The following is a 19,213-nucleotide window of genomic DNA, read 5'->3' on the forward strand; positions in this document are numbered from 1 at the left end:
TGTGGCCTTGGGCCATGCCTGCAGCGGAAGATTTGAACTCAGGTCGGTGGCAGGAGATGAGACAAAACCACGTTCCTCGTCCGCTTGCATTTGGTTTCACTGACACATTCACCACAAGGGGCCAAGGCCACAAGGTGTGGGGTTAGCGCGAGTGGGGGGGCGGGGCGGGGGCAAAGGAACTTTTTCTTCGGAGACAAAGGCATCTGTACTGCAAAGACTTTCCACGATTCCACACCCACCCCGAAAGCCCCCTCTTACCACAGGAAGTGCGCTCACCACTGGAGGAATAAAGAGGCTCTTGAGAGCGGTCGCATCTTCACTCTGCCTGCACAGCTCAGAAGGACTTCAGCCATGAGACCTCTCGTCCTGGCCCTGCTCGCCATCTGCTTTCTCACCGAATTCATGGCAGAAGGTAAGCCGATAGGTTCTGCATGAGACAGGCAACAGATAATGCGGGCAGGTGGGCACACGTCTGGGGTCTGAGTCAGGTTCTGACTCGAGAAAACTGCTTTCCCCGGGGTCAGCCTCAGACTTCCCTTGCGCAGAATGGGAAGGGTAATTTTGCTTTTGGGGGACTTGATGGATGCAGAAGACAGACAGAACTCGCTTAGAGTCTGGGCTCCAACTTTTCGTAACTGGGTGACTTGGGGGTACGTTTCGTAGCCTCTCTGGACCTACACTTACTTGTAAGTTGAATATAATGACAGACACTCTCACCTGGGCTTAACATGTAAACGAAAACAATTAGGGCGACTTAGCAGATTTCCTCACGAGTAATAATTTCTTGATTAACGTTAGCCGTGGCCTGGTGGTGATGATTGTCTACGCCTTTGTAGCTTTTGCCTGTTTAATAGCTCCCTTGATCCATTCTCAGAATTTTGGAAATTTTCGCCACAATGCGAGGATGAATTGGAGGGTGGATGTCTTGAGGCAAATCATAAATTTCTGTTTGAAAAAATGAATGGGAGCTCATGCCTTCATACCCAGGAAATCAGTATCACCTTCAAGTAGGAAGGAGAGTCTATGATTACTGCTATGAATGTTGTTCCCATTAATGATAAACTTCTTTAGTTTATAAGAGACCATGTGATAAGGGCTGACAGATCAATGCCTTATACCCATTCAGAGAATCCTGTAAGACAGACCAAGATGAGACCTAGCTATACTAAGCCTCATCTGACTGTTCTACATGTTTCTTTCTTTTTTTAAGTTTACTGATTTATTTTTGAGAAAGAGAGAGAGAGAGAGAGAGCAGGGGAGAGGCAGAGAGGGAGGGAAAGAGAGAGAATCCCGAGCAGGCTCCGCACTATCAGTGTGGAACCCGATGTGGGGCTCGAACTTACAAACCTGAGATCACGACCTGAGCCAAAATCAAGAGCCAGACGCTTAACCGACTGAGCTACCCATGCACCCTTACGCATCTTTATTTCTTAAAGGATCATTTCCCCCCACAGTTGATTGGAGTTTACTTCTCATGGCTCTGGCAGTAAGAGGGACTATCCTTCGAGTATAATTAAGGTTTCAGCTAACTCTCCTTTCAGTCTCTTAATTTGTAGCCAAGTTTCCTCCCCGAGTCACTTCCCAAGTTTCTTCCCTGAACGACCGCTACGCGTCCCACTGGGGTTTAGCCTCTAGCAATCTGTGCTCTGACTCAGCTCAGCAATATGAGTGAGGGCGATGCCTTCAGCCGTAACACACGCGCACAGACACTGCTGGGAATAAGAAGATGTGGGGGTTTAGAGTCTAGAGGATTCTTGGGGTCTTGGAGAATCCATGTTAGGTGCTTCTCAGAGAAAAATGCTGTTTCCCAAGCAGTGCCCCACATCAGGCTCAGTGCTGACTGCTCAGAGCCTGGAACCTGTTTCGGATTCTGTGCCTCCCCCTCTCTCTCTGCTCATGCCCTGCCTCTTTCCCTATCTCAAAAATAAATAAACGTTAAAAAAAAGAGATTCTACCAAACTCTTAATTATTATTACCCCTCCCCAGTTATTTCCCCTTCTTCAATGTAAGATGGCTGTCTAAGCTGAAGCGTAATCCCCCTTGGAGGGGTTTCTACTGAGGACGAACAGTTGATGAACGACATCCTTTATATATCTCACACTTTAACATTTAAAATAATACGTGTGGCTCCCCCACATTTTCTGTTGCCTTCCCCAAATTACTCTTTATCACATCACCCTTTGTCAGTTTATTCGTAGCATTGCAACAGTCATGCTCTTTGAAACGATATTTTATTTTTGTTTGCTTGGTTTTCTTCACCAGGCGTGGGGAGTGAAGTTCTAGAAAGGAGCATCTGCGTGAGCCTGACAACCAAGAAACTGCCAGTTAAAAACATCAAGACCTACACCATCAAGGAGGGCTCCATGAAAGCAGTAATGTGAGTTTGTTTCCCCAAAAGCTGGGCTTGATGGGACACAGCGTATAGAAATACTGCCCTCCTCAGGAAGTTGGCCCAGAGGAAGACTTCAGGCGAAGCCACAGCCCCTTTGTTTTTCTGTATTAGCCACGTCTTTATGGAGCACCGAGTGGCAATTTTTGAAAGCAATTTGGCAGTCAGATAAAGAATATCATCCTTCTGTCTGATTTAGCTTAGCAGAAGAGTCTGACTGGGAATCGGATGAATATTGTGCTTCGTTCTGAAGGCTAGGTTGGGAGATGGCTGGTTTGGGTCACGATCTGACCATAGGGCCACACTGGTGTGAGGTGCTTCCCTTCCCCTCCCTTCCCTCACCCCTCCCTTCCCTTCCCTTCCCTCACCCTCCCTTCCCTTCCCTTCACCTCCCTTCCCTTTCCTTAGGGTGTGCTAAAGTCGGGCGCCATGTTTTAGCAGTTACTGTATCTTGAGGAAATGTGTGACGAACTAGCCTACAGGGAACCATCGTCTTTCCAGGATCTCATTTTCAGAATAGCAGCTCCCCCAATACATAAGTGCAACTTCACCCAAAGAAATTAAGTAAGGAAATCACCTTTGTCCCCAAAACGAGACGGATGTGACTGACTCTGTCTTTGCCTTGCTTTGCAGATTCATTACCAGACGTGGCCTCAAGGTCTGTGCGGATCCACAAGCCGAGTGGGTGAAAAAGGCAGTAGAAAACGTGGACAAGTCCACCAGAAGAAACATGAAACAGACCAAGCCAACAGGAGCCCAACATCTCACCAATTCAGCTGTGACCCTGACCACATAGGGGCCTTCTGGCACCTTGTTCCCTCGCTCGCCCGCCAGCTCATCTCCCTTTACAAACTCCTGGACCAATTCGATTGTATTCACTTTTTATAAAAGTGCTGCACGAGTCCACTTATTTTCTTGTATTTTTATTTTTCGTGTCTCTCATATTCATGTAGGTGCTTTAATTAATAAATATTTATTACTCAGAAGAGTCTCAAAGCCTATGCATTGCGTGTTGGGAAAGCGGAATACATTGCGTAAGTTCTGGCTCCGTCCTAACCGTGCCTCCCTTCGACGGTACTCGTGACGGGAGCGATGTTGGCCAGTGTCTGTCAGAGACGCGAGCTGTATTCACCATTCTCAGGTTCCAGCTTGGAGTGGTTCTCCACACGCGAGTCACAAGTGACACTGGTGGCCATGGAAACGATTTAAGATCTACCTCAACCTGTTTTCCTAATAGAGTTCTGTTTGTGGAATAAGGGAGAAAATACTGTCGTTGCGTTTCTATCCTGAGCGTCCACCTACTCAAAAAGTGGCTTCACTCATGTTTGATCTCTAGCAAATTCTCTTATCCCTCTGTGTTTCTTTGGGCCTCCCGCGAAAGAACGCAGACACAGGACGTGTCGGTTCTTTGTCAAGGTAGCAAAGGTCAGACGTTTGGTGAGAAGATACTTTATTTAAATGACCGTCAATGCTCTTTGAATGGGCAACGCTGCCTTTCTGTGACATCTGTAATTGTCACCACTTCAGGGAGCGTTCTAGGCACACTTGCCTGCCAGGAAGCTTTTAAACACCTCAAACACTGTCAACCTGGAACATTCCTTGAATGTGATCACAACTTGCGGTAAAGTGTTAATGAAACGCGCATCCAGGCGCTCAGTATCCCAGACTCACGCTCTCTCACGTTTTCATTAAATTGCCGATTTGATTCACGTTTATGGCTATACTACCCCAGTAGCTGGTGATGCGGACATCTAGGTCTGACTCTAAACAGCAGGAACTTACTGTGCCTTGATCGTTTGAAGCGAAGAGAGAGGACTTACTACTCTCTAGTCCTCAGGGGGCACTCCACGCTATCAAATGCTTTCAGAGAGTAACCGAGGGCAGCTGGTTGGAATCAGCTCACTTCTAGTCATTCAGCTAGCGAGCCAGAGCAGAAACCACCAGAAAGCTGCTTCCCAGGACACTGTGGACCCATCTATCCCTCCCGCTTCAATTTGCCCACCCTAAGTTGGAAAGCCGGTCTTGAAGAAACGAGCACCAAGGATAAAATACTCGCTTTGTGAGGGGCGACTCACGGCAAAGTCACGGATGGGGAAGGCACGGATTCTTGAATGAGCTGTGTATGTGCCTTTCCCCAATGTCTCTTGTGTACCATCAAGCCCAGCTTTTGAGGAAACTATGTGCGTCTTGTTAACTTATCACATTATCTAAAGAGGTGCTGTGTGATGCCGAGGGGTTTCAGCCAAACGTTGTACAGCACCTCCCTCCTTCTCTCTCTCTCTCTCTCTCTATATATATATATATATACAGTCAAAATTTAATTTTTTTTTTACATTTTTATTTATTTTTGAGAGACAGAGAGAGAGACAGAGCACACATAGGGGAAGGGCAGAGAGAGAAGGAGACACAGAATCCAAAGCAGGCTCCAGGCTCCGAGCTGTCAGCCCAGAGCCCGACGCGGGGCTCGAACTCACGGACTGTGAGACCGTGACCCGAGCCGAGGCCGGACGCTCAGCCGACTGAGCCACCCAGGTGCCCCATGTATATGGTCAAAATTTAAATAGCACAAAAGGGCTGCCAAGGAAACCCACAGTCCCCAGCCCTATGAGTTCTCTTTTCTAATCTTCCTCCTTACAAACAACTGCTTACAAACAACTCTTTTGGCGGAGGATCCTTCGCATAGTTACCTTCAAATCACCAAGAGTTTCACACCACTGTCTTCCGGGTTGTCGATTTGGACATTATCTGTGACTGCCTCTACGAACCACGAGAACTTAGCTCACTTAGCCCCAAGTTTCTGCCATTGTCTCTGTATGATTACGCGGCTATTTTCAGTTCGTTCTGTTTATAGCTTTAAGTCATAAACCTATCATTTATTTCTTGTCCTGTCACCTACGGGCAGCATGTCCTCCTGACTTTGCATGTGTTAGTACCGTTCTGTTTTCTACAGCAAAGACTTAAATACGGTTGACTACGTCACCAGCGCTAGTGGATTGCTTTGCAACTGTTAAGACAGTGAATCTCATAACCGACCTCGATTGGAGACAAAACAACGAACGCGTGCAAATTGTGAGGCCTACAGCTCAGATCCAAGCCCCTGGAGGTGTGGTCCGAGTTCAAGCTCGTGACCACTAGGTCGTGCTGCCTTCCTCTCCTCAGAGGCCAGTCCCCTGAAGGCCAGACCACGTACACAGAACCCACAAAGAGACGAGCAGGCCTACAGAATACCTTCATCGAACCAACTAATTAATTCGTTCGTGTTCTTTCTCGCACTCATCCGGCAGACGCTTACGTGTGCCTGATGCACGCAGTCTGGATGCTTTTCTGGGCCCTGGGATGCAGGGTGGGAGAGGGGGGAACCAGACACAGTCCTTCCCTGCGGGGAGCTTACCCAGCTCAGGGGACAAGTTCACCAGAGGGCCACAGGGGTGACGAGAGGGAGAGCGGAGAGTGGGGGCAGTCACTGGCAGGCGTAAAGCTGCCCTGGCTTCAGCCTGGGGACAGGACGGGCTTCCCCTGGAAAGTAGCCTTTAACCTGAGACGGAAGGCTGAGCCAGTTGTCCAGAGGCGTTCCAGGCAAAAAGAAGGAGCAGCCCGTCAAGATGCCTGCAGGCGAGAGAGATGGGTTGAGGAAATGCACAGGGTTTCGTAGGACTGAGGGACAAAGAGAAGGTTAGAGAATAATCTGGGTGGGGGCAAAAGTGAGGGAGAGAGAGAGAGATGTCGCCGGGGCTTTGTCAGCCAAAACAAGGAGCGTGCCCACACGTGCAAGGCTGTGGGAAATGACCCTGGTTTCGAAGTAGAAATTGAAAGGCAGAGAATGAGGCGGGGGGGCTGGGGAGCCAGTTGGGAGGTGGTTCTGGACCTGGTGACTTTTGAACTTGGCCTGGTCTGGGGTGACACGTTTTCCCTTTTCCTCTCGGGCCTTTTCTGCTTAGCCCGGGTGCCCGTCAGGGACGCGTGACTGCCTGACTCTGACCGGGTGGCTCAGCTGTCACGCCAAATGCCTCAGGCCAGCCAGTTGGGTCCCCGATTCCTGGGCTGCGGGCGGCCAGGGCCGGGATGCGGAAAAACCGCATTTGTGGAATCACCTTATTGTTTGCATTATTTACTGGCTAAGATTGGATCTGTGGGACCAAGATGAGTCAACCACCAAGAGGAAGGAGGAGGCTGGGTTGAGAAGCCATAAACCTGGTATCGGTGGCGGTTTTAGAGATCCACAGCCCAAACCTTTTCTGATTTTTCGGTTTCCTGCGAATTTGCTGAGCCCTTGCAAAGTACAGGGGGCACAGGATCTGGTCTGCTGTTTTGGAGCCCGCGGTCTCGTGGGGGAGAAAGTGCAGTCCCCAAAGCCGTTCCCACTTGGACATTCCCAGAAGCTCAGCTCAGGGCTGGTCTCTTCTCAGAGCTTTGGGATGTCCCCAGCCTAGGTGATGGCCTCGCATGTGCCCACTCAGCCCCTGGGTTTAGCTCTGTTATGGCTCATCTCACTCTGAAATACTAATTACTTTTCCTTATTTCCCATCTTCGTCGTGGGGGTAGGGACTGTGAATTTGATCTCTCTGTTTCCTAGTGCCTGGCATAGTGCCCAGGGACATCGCAGGCTTCCCATTGGTGGAATATAGACTACATTATACGTGTCTCTACTCTAGCAGTTATCGGAAAAAGCAATAGGCATGGAGAAGAGAGAAGAGTTCAAAGTGCCCCAGGGAGGCTAGGAAAAGCCCTGCAGAAGAGGTGATGTAAAAATTGCACCTTTACGCCCGAGAAGGAGCTTTCTGGGAAGAGCTGCTACAGGCAGGTGCTCCTTCCCCGGGGCGGGGTCCCGGGCACGAAAGCCCGGAGGCAGGAGAATCCAGCAATGTCAAAGGGACACTGCTTCTTTCTGGGACTGCTGGGGTGAAGACGCAGGGGGTCATAAAGGCAAGGTCGCTGAGGCTAGACTGAGAAGCCCCGAATGCCCTGGAAAAGGGGAGGGGTTTCACCGGAGCACCCCTCGGCGGGGCAGCGTGATCAGATTGAGGTTGGAAATACTACCTTGGGGTGTGTGTGTGTATGTGTGTGTGTGCGCGTGTGTGTGCAGAAAATGGTTGGGGGTGGGGGGGAACAGCGAGGTGACCGCTGCATCAGGCCGGGCTGGAGGAGGTGGTGGCCCGAATGAGGTGGCGGCGGTGGGAATAGGAGCCAGAGCCCCAAGGCGGGACCGGCATGGCTTTGGTTGTCAACCGGATGTGCGGGCAGAACCAGTGGGAGGAAGGAAGTGGGGCTGTTCGAGGCTTCCAGCTTGGGTGGCTGGTCAAGAAAGAGCACAGGTGATTAATAAGATTTTCGTCGAATTTCTGGTGAGGTTACTAATGGATCCGGAAGTCAAACAGCACCAAGGAGAAGGGGACGAGAAGGAGGAGGCCTGGGAGCGTAAAAAGACTGTATCGGCCCCAGCGCTCCAGTCATTCAGACAAAAACCCGAGCTACACTATTATTCCCTTTTGACAGACCCTCTTTTGCCAAGGGCGAGGTAAAAATAAGACTGAGTGTCTGTGAGATGCTCTGTGCCCCTTGGGGAAACAAAGGTACCCATAAATGGAATACAGTATCCGCTGGGTGAGTCACCAGTGTTATTTTAAGAGGGATTTGTCACACGGCAGTGGGAGGCAAAGAGGAGAGGAGAGATGAATCTGTAATGAGAGAAGAGAGAAAAGAGATACAAAAAAAGGTTGGGAGTGGGAATCGGGGGTGACTGTGAGGCGGTGTTTGAGGACGGGGGGCGGGGGGCAGAGGCCAAAGGGACTTGCCTTTTTTCTTTCCTTGGGAGGAACTAGTAAACATTGGGAGGGAGGGATGAGGGGGGGAGGGCACAGGAATGAGCAGGGGTGATGAGCGAGGCCAGACTGAGATGGTCTTAATCGGAACCAGCAGATGCTGTGTGAGGGGCCATTGGATTCTGTTTCTCTGAAGACTGGATGGGGGTTGGGGGGGGGAAGGGGTAGATGGGGGAGGGGAGCACTGGCAGACTAACCCAACATAAGCAGTGGGGGAAAGAGAGAAGCCAGGGGTCCTCGTGCGATCTCCCTCCCCCTTTCTCACCACCCCGGGGTAGATACTAGTGTGGCCCTTAGGAGCCTTAGCTCCTCCTGGACTCCTGTACTGGCTTTACCACTTACTATACAGGTGACCACGGGAAAATGCCTCAATTTCTCGGTGCCTTCGGCCACCTCATTTATGAAATTGGAATAATGATAGTGCTGAAGATTATCGTGAGGGTTAAAGCAGCTAAAACACAAAGGCCTCGCACAAAGGGAAGGCTCAACGAATGTTAGCTTTTATTATCCCTAAGTGGGTAGGATGGGAAAGGATGTGGTAAAATGGAGGGTGGGTGGAAAAAGGAATAGATATGTGGCACATCCACCAGATTTCCTGGAAGCTGACACTTACTGGCTGCAGCCTCGGTCTCCATCATTTAGGCGAAACTGGATTGAGTTTCCTCCATTTTCTTTATAATTGCATCTAACCCACCAAATCCTAGAGCGTTCTGTGGAACACTTGTACCACGAGAGTCGCCATTTTTTTTAATACAAGCTACTATGGCCATATGCATTTAGGAAATGATCACACTATCCCCCCTCCTCTTGGAGGATCACGGTGACGTAGCTTCTCCCAGTCTCAGAGAAGTACTGTGAAAAAGACAGTGTTCAAGCTCACTTATCTCACTGCGTCCTCAGGTTAACCTGAGTACAAAGCTCCTTTCCCTATACCATTTGCCAACATCCGAGGAACACCTACGTTTTTGAAAACACTGGAGACCGAAAATCTACTCAGATCCATAACCTTGCAAGAACGGAGCTACAGTCCGGTAACGGCACCAACACAACCAGAACGAGGCATCTACTCCAGGTCTGCTCATTTCTTGTCTCTGGTGGAGCGTAGAGACCCACTTTGGAAAATGTCTGTTATCGTGGGGCGTGTGTGTGGGTGTGCGTGCATGTGAGGCGCTCCCGGACCCTTTGGTTCCTTTGTGTTGTCATTGACCAGGTACTGCCTAAAGTGTCTACTTACCAGCCCCTGTTGGATACCTACTATGAATGAGATGTCATGCCAAGTACTTTGGGGCCAAAGGAGAATACTTGAAGGATCCTAAACTTTCCTCTTCCTCTGGATTTGCGTATGCCTTTCTTTATGCCCGGAGAGCGACATCCTGCTTCCTCTTTCCTCCTTCTCCAATCGTCACTGTCCATCTCAGATGCCACCTCCTCTAAGAAACGTTCCCTGTGCTTCCAGCTGGATTTCATCGGTGGCTTCTCTCAACTTCCAGCCTTTTCTTAGCTACTCGTTGTACTCTGTCTCAAGTTGTAGCTATTTGTGAATTTTTATCCGTCAAAAAAAAAAACCACCAAAAAACGGGGGGTTGTTGGCAGGAGGGAGGGACTGTGTCCCATTCATCTCTGTATTTCCTGTAGTGCCAACAACAGGGCATCCCCAGAGTCCGTGCTCAACATACAGTTGCTGAGTTAGAGTTGTTAAAAGTAACATAAGGTGTGGTCCCTGTCACTGAAGTCATTTATGTTGCGGTTGTGGAGACAGTACGCACAAAGAGTACAAAGGTACCAAAGGGTACAAAGGGTACAAAGGTACCAAAGAGTACAAAGGGTACAAAGGAGGGCACAGAGACAACAGAAGGTAGAGGTGAGTAGTAACTGGCTAGTTAATGGGATGGACTGAGGATGATCTTATATTTCTTTCAAAGAATCAGTTCCAGTTGATTGGTAGCGATCTTCTGTATTTGGTGAGATCTTGAGGGTACTTCTTGGCTCTGTGGAAAGAGGGCCGTGGTCAGTTATTGGTGTCTTCCTGGTGATATGAGCTCACTGGTGGCATGAATTTAGATTATTTGGTGATGCTTATGGTCAACAACGCATGGGGCTGAGAAGAAGCAGGTTATTAGGGGCCGATTGGGATTGGTCACAGAGAGCTTGTGCCATGGATAAAGATATTGCAACTGGACCATGGAGAGGGAGTAGGAATTAAAAACTCATGGGGAGGGGCGCCTGGGTGGCTCAGTCGGTGGAGCGACCAACTTCGGCTCGGGTCATGATCTCATGGTTTGTGAGTTTGAGCCCTGCGTCGGGGTCTGTGCTGATGGCTCAGAGCCTGGAGCCTGCTTCTGATTCTGTGTCTCCCTCTGTCTCTCTGCCCCTCCCCCACTAATGCTCTGTCTCTCTCTGTCTCAGAAATAAACATAAAAAAAAAAATTAAAAAAAAACCTAATGGGGAGAAGTGATGTAAGAGAAAAGGTATGGTGGGGGTAAAAGACCAAGATATTTTTGTGGATTATTTAATGAATTTGCCTCTTCTCTTAGACTATCAGTGCTGTGAAGTCAAAGCTCATTTTTGCTCTCCTCATGACTGTATACCAATGGCCGGCAGTGTGCCCAGAACAGTACAGACACTCAGCAAATATGCACTGAATGAGCCAGGAGCATGGCCAGGAGAGTTAACCCGACAAGTAGGATAAATGCAAATGTGGCTTAGGAAGGCTTCTTGAGACTGAAGAATTACCTTTATTTTGCAGTCCCTCTGGAGAGGTGAAATTATTTAGGGGACAACTTGAGTTCCCCTGAGACATCGGTGGTGTATTTGAGTCCCTCTGGGGAGGTGAAATTATTTAGGGGACAACCTGAGTTCCCCTGAGACGTCGGTGGTATTTGAGTACTCTATCTCATAGCTGAATTAAGGCGATGCATTTAGATCTGTCTCCCCTGATTGGACCTCATCACAGCCTTACACACCTGTACCCACGCCAGTAGGAAATGTAAGTCCCAGTAAAGTGTGGGTGCCCAGAACACGTTTCTGGGGCTATGCACAGAGGCTCCCCAGGTTCCCAGGGAGAGAACACTCTTGCCTGTCGCAGAAGAGCAGGCCGTTTGTGAGTGGGCTTCAGGGCCGGGACATAGTCATGAACGGAGACACCTGCAGCCTGAATCCTCTCCTCTGGCCTCATGGCTCCACGAGGGGCAGCTCAGTTTGGGAGGAAGATTCATCTCATTCCGCAGGACAATTGCATGAAAAGAGCTGTGTGTGAGGCCTCCCTGCACATCCCATCACAATGGGTTGAGAGAAACAGTGAATATTTACACATCCAAGCCGTGGACTTTCCACCTGGACAAAATATAGGCCTTCGTGTTTGGTTTTCATGGTAAACAGACAAGGCAAGTGGTCATTAGTGTGGTGTCGTGACGGCTTTAATCACTCCGGTGATTACTTTTCTGCCTTGGCTGGAATTCTCGGACTGACTCCCTCATCACAGTGTTGACATTTTGTGGCATGTCTGGAAGAAGTTGTCTCGGGTGTCAAGGAATCAGAATTACTTAAGTGTTTTGATCGACAACAGCAGGGGAATCTAATGGTTAGATTAGATGACAGGTCGTTCTACTCATTGCTACCAACAGCCCCTTCCCATTTGTCAAAGAAACCATTCGGCCTGTGTTTGGATTAATGCTCACATTTACGTGGACTGAATGTGACCATACTAAATTTTACATCCCATGTAATAGACTTGTGATATTTAGTAAAGAATACTTTGAGGATGGACATTAGATCCCCTTTTTTTTTTTTGAACACTAGATTCTAAAGTGAGTCGCTTAATGTAGTTGGGGTTGTTTCTTGGTCTGCATAGTGATTGTACTGGGGTGTTCAGTTCGTGAAAATTCCCTTAGTTGTTAACTTACGTGTATTTGTCGCTATGTGTGTTATCATTCAATAAAAATGGGAAGAAGTTCACCTGTTCTCATCATATTTAATACTGGAATTCTTTAAGAATCCACAAGAGTTAAATTTGACAAAATTTTGTATTTATGTATTTATTTAAGGATTTTATGTTTTTTAAGTTTATTTATTTATGAGAGAAAGAGGGAGAGAGAGTGCATGCGAACAGGGGAGGGGCAGACAGTGAGGGAGGGAGAGAATCCCAAGCAGGCTCTGTGCTTTCAGCGCAGAGCCCGATGCGGGGCTCAGACTCATGAATTGTGAGATCGTGACTTGAGCTGAAACCAAGAGTCAGATGCTTAACGGACTGAGCCACCCGGCTGCCCCTTAAGGACTTTATTTTTAAGTGATCTCTACACACAACATGGGGCTTGAACTCACAACACCAAGGTCAAGAGTGGTGCGACTCAGTCCTCCAACTGAGCCAGCCAGGTGTGCCCCAGTAGGAGATTGCCTTAAAGGTGAAAGTTTTAAGGTCCCTAGAAGGGGAAGAAGATAGCTATTCCCCATTCCGTTCACCTTGAACAATTAATTTCATGGAGTTGATATAATATTAATCATAATCACCAGTGTGGAAATCTTGCTCCCCCTGCCCAATGAAGTGTTTCTCCATTTACCTGGTCAAAAGCAAGATCAACAAGCAGAGGAAAACTGCATCCAAATAAAAAGATCCCAGGACACCCTTGATGTACCCCCTGGCGTATTATCTTGATGCCTTGAAAGTAAGAAACAACGCCAAATGCCTGTGTTTGCAAGTGTCCTTTGTGAGAACATTTTCCCTGAGATCAGGGAGGAAGATGGGAATTGTAATGTTTACAAATGAGGACGAAGAGGCTGCCCAGCCAAGGTGAGGACTCAGCCATGGCTTTGACTCTGGTCCGGTTCTGTGTTCTATGTCCTTCAAGTATTCTGCATTGAATGTTTACTATTTTAATAATTAGGATCGATGTAAATAAGGATCGTTCGGCAACAGACACGCACAACTCTTTATCGAGTGTCCATCCCGTATAAAGCAGAGTGCCGGGTGCCTTGGGCAGTGGAGAGGATCCACAAATCCTTTCTAATTAAATGTGTATCTTCCTCCAGCCAGGTCCTTGGCTTTCTCAAGTTGGGCGGGGTGCGTTTTAAAAATTACGAGCAAACTGCAGTAACTCTTGCATTAATGCTCTCTCTTAAGACACTGGCAAACTGTGTTCGAAGCTCTGAGGACTTGAACGTGGCACCGAAGTTCAAGAATAACGATGGGAGCCATGCCATCCTTAATTAGCACAGCCAAACCAAGGGCCTGTGACTGGGGAGGGGCAATCTGGGAGGATCGCGTGAAGGTACAATGATTTCTAACTCCAGCTCCTACCGAATGAACGCGATGTATCGCTTTGTGCGCAAATATATAGTATTTTATTATTCTGTGTTGAAAATGGATGCATGAGTGATTTCAGGGTTTGCCGACAGGCTTCACAGCAGATCTGGGGGGAGGAACCTTATAGACGGCCTAGGAATTTACGGCAAGGAACTTAAAACACTGTTTTGTAAAGCTGGCTGCGGATTTCGGATGGAAAACTTGTTTCTGTTTTGCTACTATCCTGTGTTGGCATACGAGCCTGGAATACTAATCGGCTTTTTTTTTTTCCTCTTGGGCCACGATGGTGTCAAGATGCATTTTTTTTTTCTCCAAGCATCATATTAAGGTTGTGTTGAGCCCCATACTGGAATTGGGGTTGGTTGGCTGCAGGACGCTTACTTTGCCTCCGGTCGTAACCATGGTGATGACTCTCAGCCTCGGCTACGTGACCGATTCCTCTACCTCACCTTCTGGAACCCCAGAGAGAGGACGAAGGAGGATATTATTGGCTTTCTTTCTGGCTAATGGGTGTGGTCTTTGGAGGGAGCACCATCTTCTATATAGAACCGCCTCTATGTTCACAACATAGGGACGTCCGTTACCAAGGGACGGACATGGGGGCTTGGTAATAGCTTCCTGTGTTTTTGGAGGAGAGGTGGATCCTCCTGCCATTACCCAAGGTGCCGTATTCCCTTTCGGTTCTTTCTTTTCTCCCTGGCCCTAACTAATATGCTCAGAGCATTCTGGTTTCATCACCGTGTCCGTAAGTATGTCTGTATATTTGGAATATGTCGAAGCTATAAAGGAAGAGATAGAAGGAAGAAAACTGCAAAAACGGAGTCTCTTCGACACTGAGATGAGCTTAGGCATAAATATTTTATTCTTTCCTGGATTACATCTTGTGTGCACACCTCTTGAGCAGAAAAACAATTTCAAAAGGGAGAGCTATCCTCTGATCACACTAATAAATCACACGGGTTGCTACGAAGATGTGTAATATATTACACTCTGGAGGAAGAAGGTTACTATGATGAATCGGTGTCATCCGTCTTACATATTCCTGCCCTTCTAATCTTGATGTTAGATTGGATTTATGTGAGCGCTTCGAATTTTTAATTTTTCTGAAGTGTGTTTATTTCAACTTTTAGGACAAGAAGGTTGACTTCTTTACGGGCTGGAGCAAATGTGAGAAAGCCAAGAGAGCACGGCTACATTTCTTAATTTTTTGTAGATCAGGCTGAGGTACACGGACTCAGAGAATTCAAAATCATTAAGACCATTAACTCTGATCTACGAGGAACCGAGGAAACAAAACTTTGCTCAGCGGGATCTGGTTTAACTGCTTTTCTTGGGAGTCTGTCTTGACGTAGTGATGATGACTCCATGGCACTGGAGTCAGACAGCCCTGGCCTCAAATTCCAGCTTGAATAATCACTGGCTGTGTGACTTAATCAACTGCGACACCTCTCAGACCTTCAGTGTCTCCCCCTGTGAATAAGACCTATCTCACGTGATAATTATGAGACTCAAATGAAATAAAGTGATGAACAAAACAGACCAGAGACAAGATCCCTGTCCTCATGGAACTGCCTTTCTAGGCAGGGTCGTGGGGAAACTGCGCGCGCGCGCGCGCGCGCACACACACACACACACACACACACACACACACCCCAATCAAAATGTGTCAGGAAGTGATGAGTACTGTAAAGAAAATGAAACCATTGTAAAAGCATAGGGATGATGGGAGGCAGGGGGGCAAGGAGTGGTGTTCTTCTTTCAAGAGGGCATGGTCAGGGAGGTCTTCTTTGATAATATTGGGGAGACCTGAATAACATGAGAGTGGCCATGAAGACATCTCAATGAAGAATATTCCAGGCAGGGGGAGGAGTTAAAACAAAGACCCTGAGGCAGGAACAGGATTGGTATGTTGAAGAGCAGGGGAAGACCTGTGTGGCCAGGACTGATGAGTGACTGGAGAATACTGGAGGGGGAGTCAGGGGGCTCACAGAACAGAGCGGGAGCCCCCTATTGGCCACAGAACTCCGGATTTTATTCCGAGCTGAATGAGGAGTCATTAGAGATTTCTGGGCAGAGTCATGATGCAATTTGTTTTATATTTTGAAAGGATCCATCAGGTGCATGAAAAATAGATTCTAGAGGGTCAAGGTGGAAGCAGAAAGTTCAGTTCGATTAGTAAAGTAACCTAAACAAGAGATAGTGGCTGAGGTGGTGGGTAGGAGAGGTGGTGAAAAAATGGTCATATTTGGAAGATTGTTTTCTATTTTTTAAACAACTCTGTTGAGGCATAATTTACATACCATACACTTCATCCATTTTAAATGTACAATCAGTATTTTTTGAAAATTTCTAGATTTATGCAACCATCACCCCAACCCAGTTTTAGAACATTTCCACCAGCCCCCAAAGATCCCCCAATTCCCGTTCACGTTTCACTCCTGGTCTCACGCCTGGTCCCAGGCAACCACTAATATGCTTTCTCTCTCTGTGGGTTTGCCTTTCCTGGACGTTTCATATGAGTGGAATCATACAGCATGTAACCTTTTGAGTCTTGGTTCTTTCACTTAGCATTTTCTTTTTGAAAATCTAGGTTGTGGCATAGAACAGTAGTCTATTCCTTTTTTCTTTGCTAAATTGTATTCCATTGCATGAAGACACCGCGTTTTGTTTATCTCTTCACCAATTGATGGTCATTTGGATGGTCTTCCTTAATGACTACTATGACTAATCCTTCTGTGAATATTCATGTACAAGTCTTTGTGTGGACATAGGTTTTCATTTCCCTTGGGTAGATACCTAGCAGAATTACTGGATGTTACTGTAAGCTTATATTTGGCATTAAGCATTTCTTATGTTAAGAAAGTGAAAAACTGTTTTCCAAAGTGACTGTATCATTATGTATTAACACTCAACAATGTGTGAGGACTCAGGTTTCTCTATTCACTCACCAGAGCTTGTTATTACCTTTTTTAAATTGTAGTCATTCTAGTAGGTATCTTGTGATTTTAGTTTGCGTGTCCCTCATCACTAATGACGTTGAACATGTATTGGCCGTGTGTACGTCTTCTCTGATGGTATTTAAGTATTCGACTCACTTTTTGATTGACTTGTTTGTTTCTTTACCTTTGAGTTACAAGAATGCTTCTTATATTTGGGACACAAGACCCTTTGTCGTATTTATGCTTTACAAATATTTTCTCCCAATCTGTGGCTTGCCTTTTAATTTTCTTGACATATATTCTAAAGCATAAAATTTTTTTTTCAACGTTTTTTATTTATTTTTGGGACAGAGAGAGACAGAGCACGAATGGGGGAGGGGCAGAGAGAGAGGGAGACACAGAATCGGAAACAGGCTCCAGGCTCCGAGCCATCAGCCCAGAGCCTGACGCGGGTCTCGAACTCACGGACCGCGAGATCGTGACCTGGCTGAAGTCGGACGCTTAACCGACTGCGCCACCCAGGCGCCCCAAAGCATAAAATTTTTAAAATTTGATAAGGTCCAACGTATCTACTTTTGGTGACATATCTAAGAACTTTTTTTTCATTTTAAAGGCAAATCTAACGGAATTTGATGATGGGTTTGATGTTGGGTCGGGAAGAAAAGAGGAGTCAAAGATGACTGAAGATTATGTTACGAGCAATCAGAAAAAAAAAGGAATTTTCATTTATCAAGTGAATAAAGACTGGGAAGGAAAAAGTTAGGCAGTGGGAACCCAAAGTTGTTTTAACCAAGTTACATTTGAGATCCTCATTAGGTGTCGAAGTGAGGGTGTGAACCAGGCAGTTAGATTTAGATGGTTAGAGTCCAGCTGTTTGAGAGAGAAATACAAGAGTCATCACAGAAAGAGAGTATTTAAAGCCACAGCCTGTAGGTCATTCCTTAGGGTATGAATGTGCACAGAAGAAAAGATTTCAAAGCACTGACTCCTGGAGCACTTACATTAATAGAAGTGAGGGAGAAGGAGAGAAATCAAAATGGAGATTGAGAAGGGTGTCAGGCATGTCAAATGAACCACGAGAGTGGTGTTCTGGGGGACCAGTAAAGAAACTGGCTCAAGGTACAGATACGTGGGGGCCGTAGGACCGAGAATTTGTTGTTGGATTTGGCAACATGAAGGTCATTGGTGTTCTTGGCAAGCACAGTATTCGTGGAGTAATGAGGACTAACGTCTGATTAGAACGGGGGAAAGAGAATTGAAGGAGAGAGTATAGCGTGTTGTTAGGGATGACTTTTAGCCGTAACGAAGAGATGAACCACATTGAAGAGAAGAAACATGGGATAGTAGCTGGACAGAAATGTGGGGTGGAGGGAGGTTTCTTTTCCTTCCGCACCCTCCTTCTCTCCCTCCTTTCTGCTCCCCTCCCTCCCTCCCTTCCTTTTTAAAAATATGGGTGATACTACAACAGACAGGGGGAAACTGATGCCAGGAGAGAGGGGAGATAATTGTAGAAGTGAGATCCCCGAGGGTGTGATGGCTGAGTCTTGGTGAATACGTGCCTATAGAAAGGAGCATGAATGGTTGATCATTGTAAAAACAAAGCGGGTGGTTCATAAAGAGAGGTGTATATGCTGGAACTTGGTGGTGGGAGTACGGGGAAGCTTGCTTCTGTTTGGTCTTATTGTTTCAGGGTTATCAGCTGAGAGGGGAAAGGAGGAGAGAAAGGAATTGTTAGTTTGGGGAGAGAGAAGAGAGCAGAAAGTTGATGTCTAGGAGAGTGGGAGTTAGTGGATGAGATTGAAGGAGGGAAAAGGGGGCATGGATGTAAGGGAGAGATAGTAATGATGAATCCTGGAATCGAGGGGAGGTGAGTGAGGACCTTAGGTGACAGCCAGTGGGAAGGTGGGAAGGTCAATGTATTTGGGGCCATAGTGGAATGCGGTCAAAGAGTTGTTGGAATCAGGACACTAGAATGAATGAGATCCAAAGATAGGGTATGTGGGTCAGAAACCAACATGACGGGGTGCCTGGGTGGCTAGGTCAGTAAAGTGTCAGACTCTTGGTTTCAGCTCAAGTCACGATCTCACGGTTCGTGGGATGGGGCCCTGAGTTGGGCTCCACGCTGACAGTGAGGAGCCCGCTTGAGATTCTCTCCCTCCCTCTCTCTCTGCCCCTCCCCCACTCATTCTCTCACTCTCTCTCAAATAAAAGTAAACATTAAAACAAGAAATCAGGGGAGCCTGGGTGGGTCGGTCGGTTGAGCGTCCAACCTCAGCTCAGGTCAGGGTCTCACGGTTTGTGAGTTCGGGCCCCGCGTCGGGCTCCGTGCTGACAGCTCGGAGCCTGGAGCCCGCTTCGGGATTCTGTGTCTCCTTCTCTTTCTGCCCCTCCCCCACTTGTGCTCTGCCTCTCAAAAATAAATAACTGTAAAAAAAAGGAAAGGAAAAAAAAAGATGTCAACATGACAGAGGAGACGTCATCCTCTGGTGATGACAGTGTTTAGAGTATGACCACGGGAGTGAGGATCTCAGGCACAGTGGAAAACAAGGGGTAGGGAAGGGGGAGAGCGGGCCAGTATTTGAAAACACAGGCCACGTGGATATTGACACCGCCAAGAATCACAGCAGGTGTAATGAGACGGAGTCCAGCACCGGACGTGAGCATTTTCAAGCAATGAAGGTCAGGATCCTTTGATTCTCAAGAAGCCTGCAACCCAGAGGGTGGGTTGGTAGTATTGTCTCATGATCCCGTCTCCGGCGTCTGCAG

At 47.4% G+C, this 19,213-nt stretch overlaps 1 protein-coding gene across 1 annotated transcript; it reads left to right on the forward strand.

Moving 5' to 3' along the window:
• Positions 1–200: 200 nt before the first annotated feature.
• On the forward strand, positions 201–3,372 carry LOC101081599 (cytokine SCM-1 beta). The gene is made up of 3 exons (XM_023247600.2): positions 201–412; positions 2,263–2,377; positions 3,023–3,372. Exons 1-3 carry the CDS (start codon positions 352–354, stop codon positions 3,183–3,185), a joined length of 339 nt encoding a protein of 112 aa, XP_023103368.1. The 5' UTR covers positions 201–351; the 3' UTR covers positions 3,186–3,372.
• Positions 3,373–19,213: the final 15,841 nt, after the last annotated feature.

Source organism: Felis catus, chromosome F1, assembly GCF_018350175.1.
Source record: "Felis catus isolate Fca126 chromosome F1, F.catus_Fca126_mat1.0, whole genome shotgun sequence".
Lineage (NCBI taxonomy): Eukaryota > Metazoa > Chordata > Mammalia > Carnivora > Felidae > Felis > Felis catus.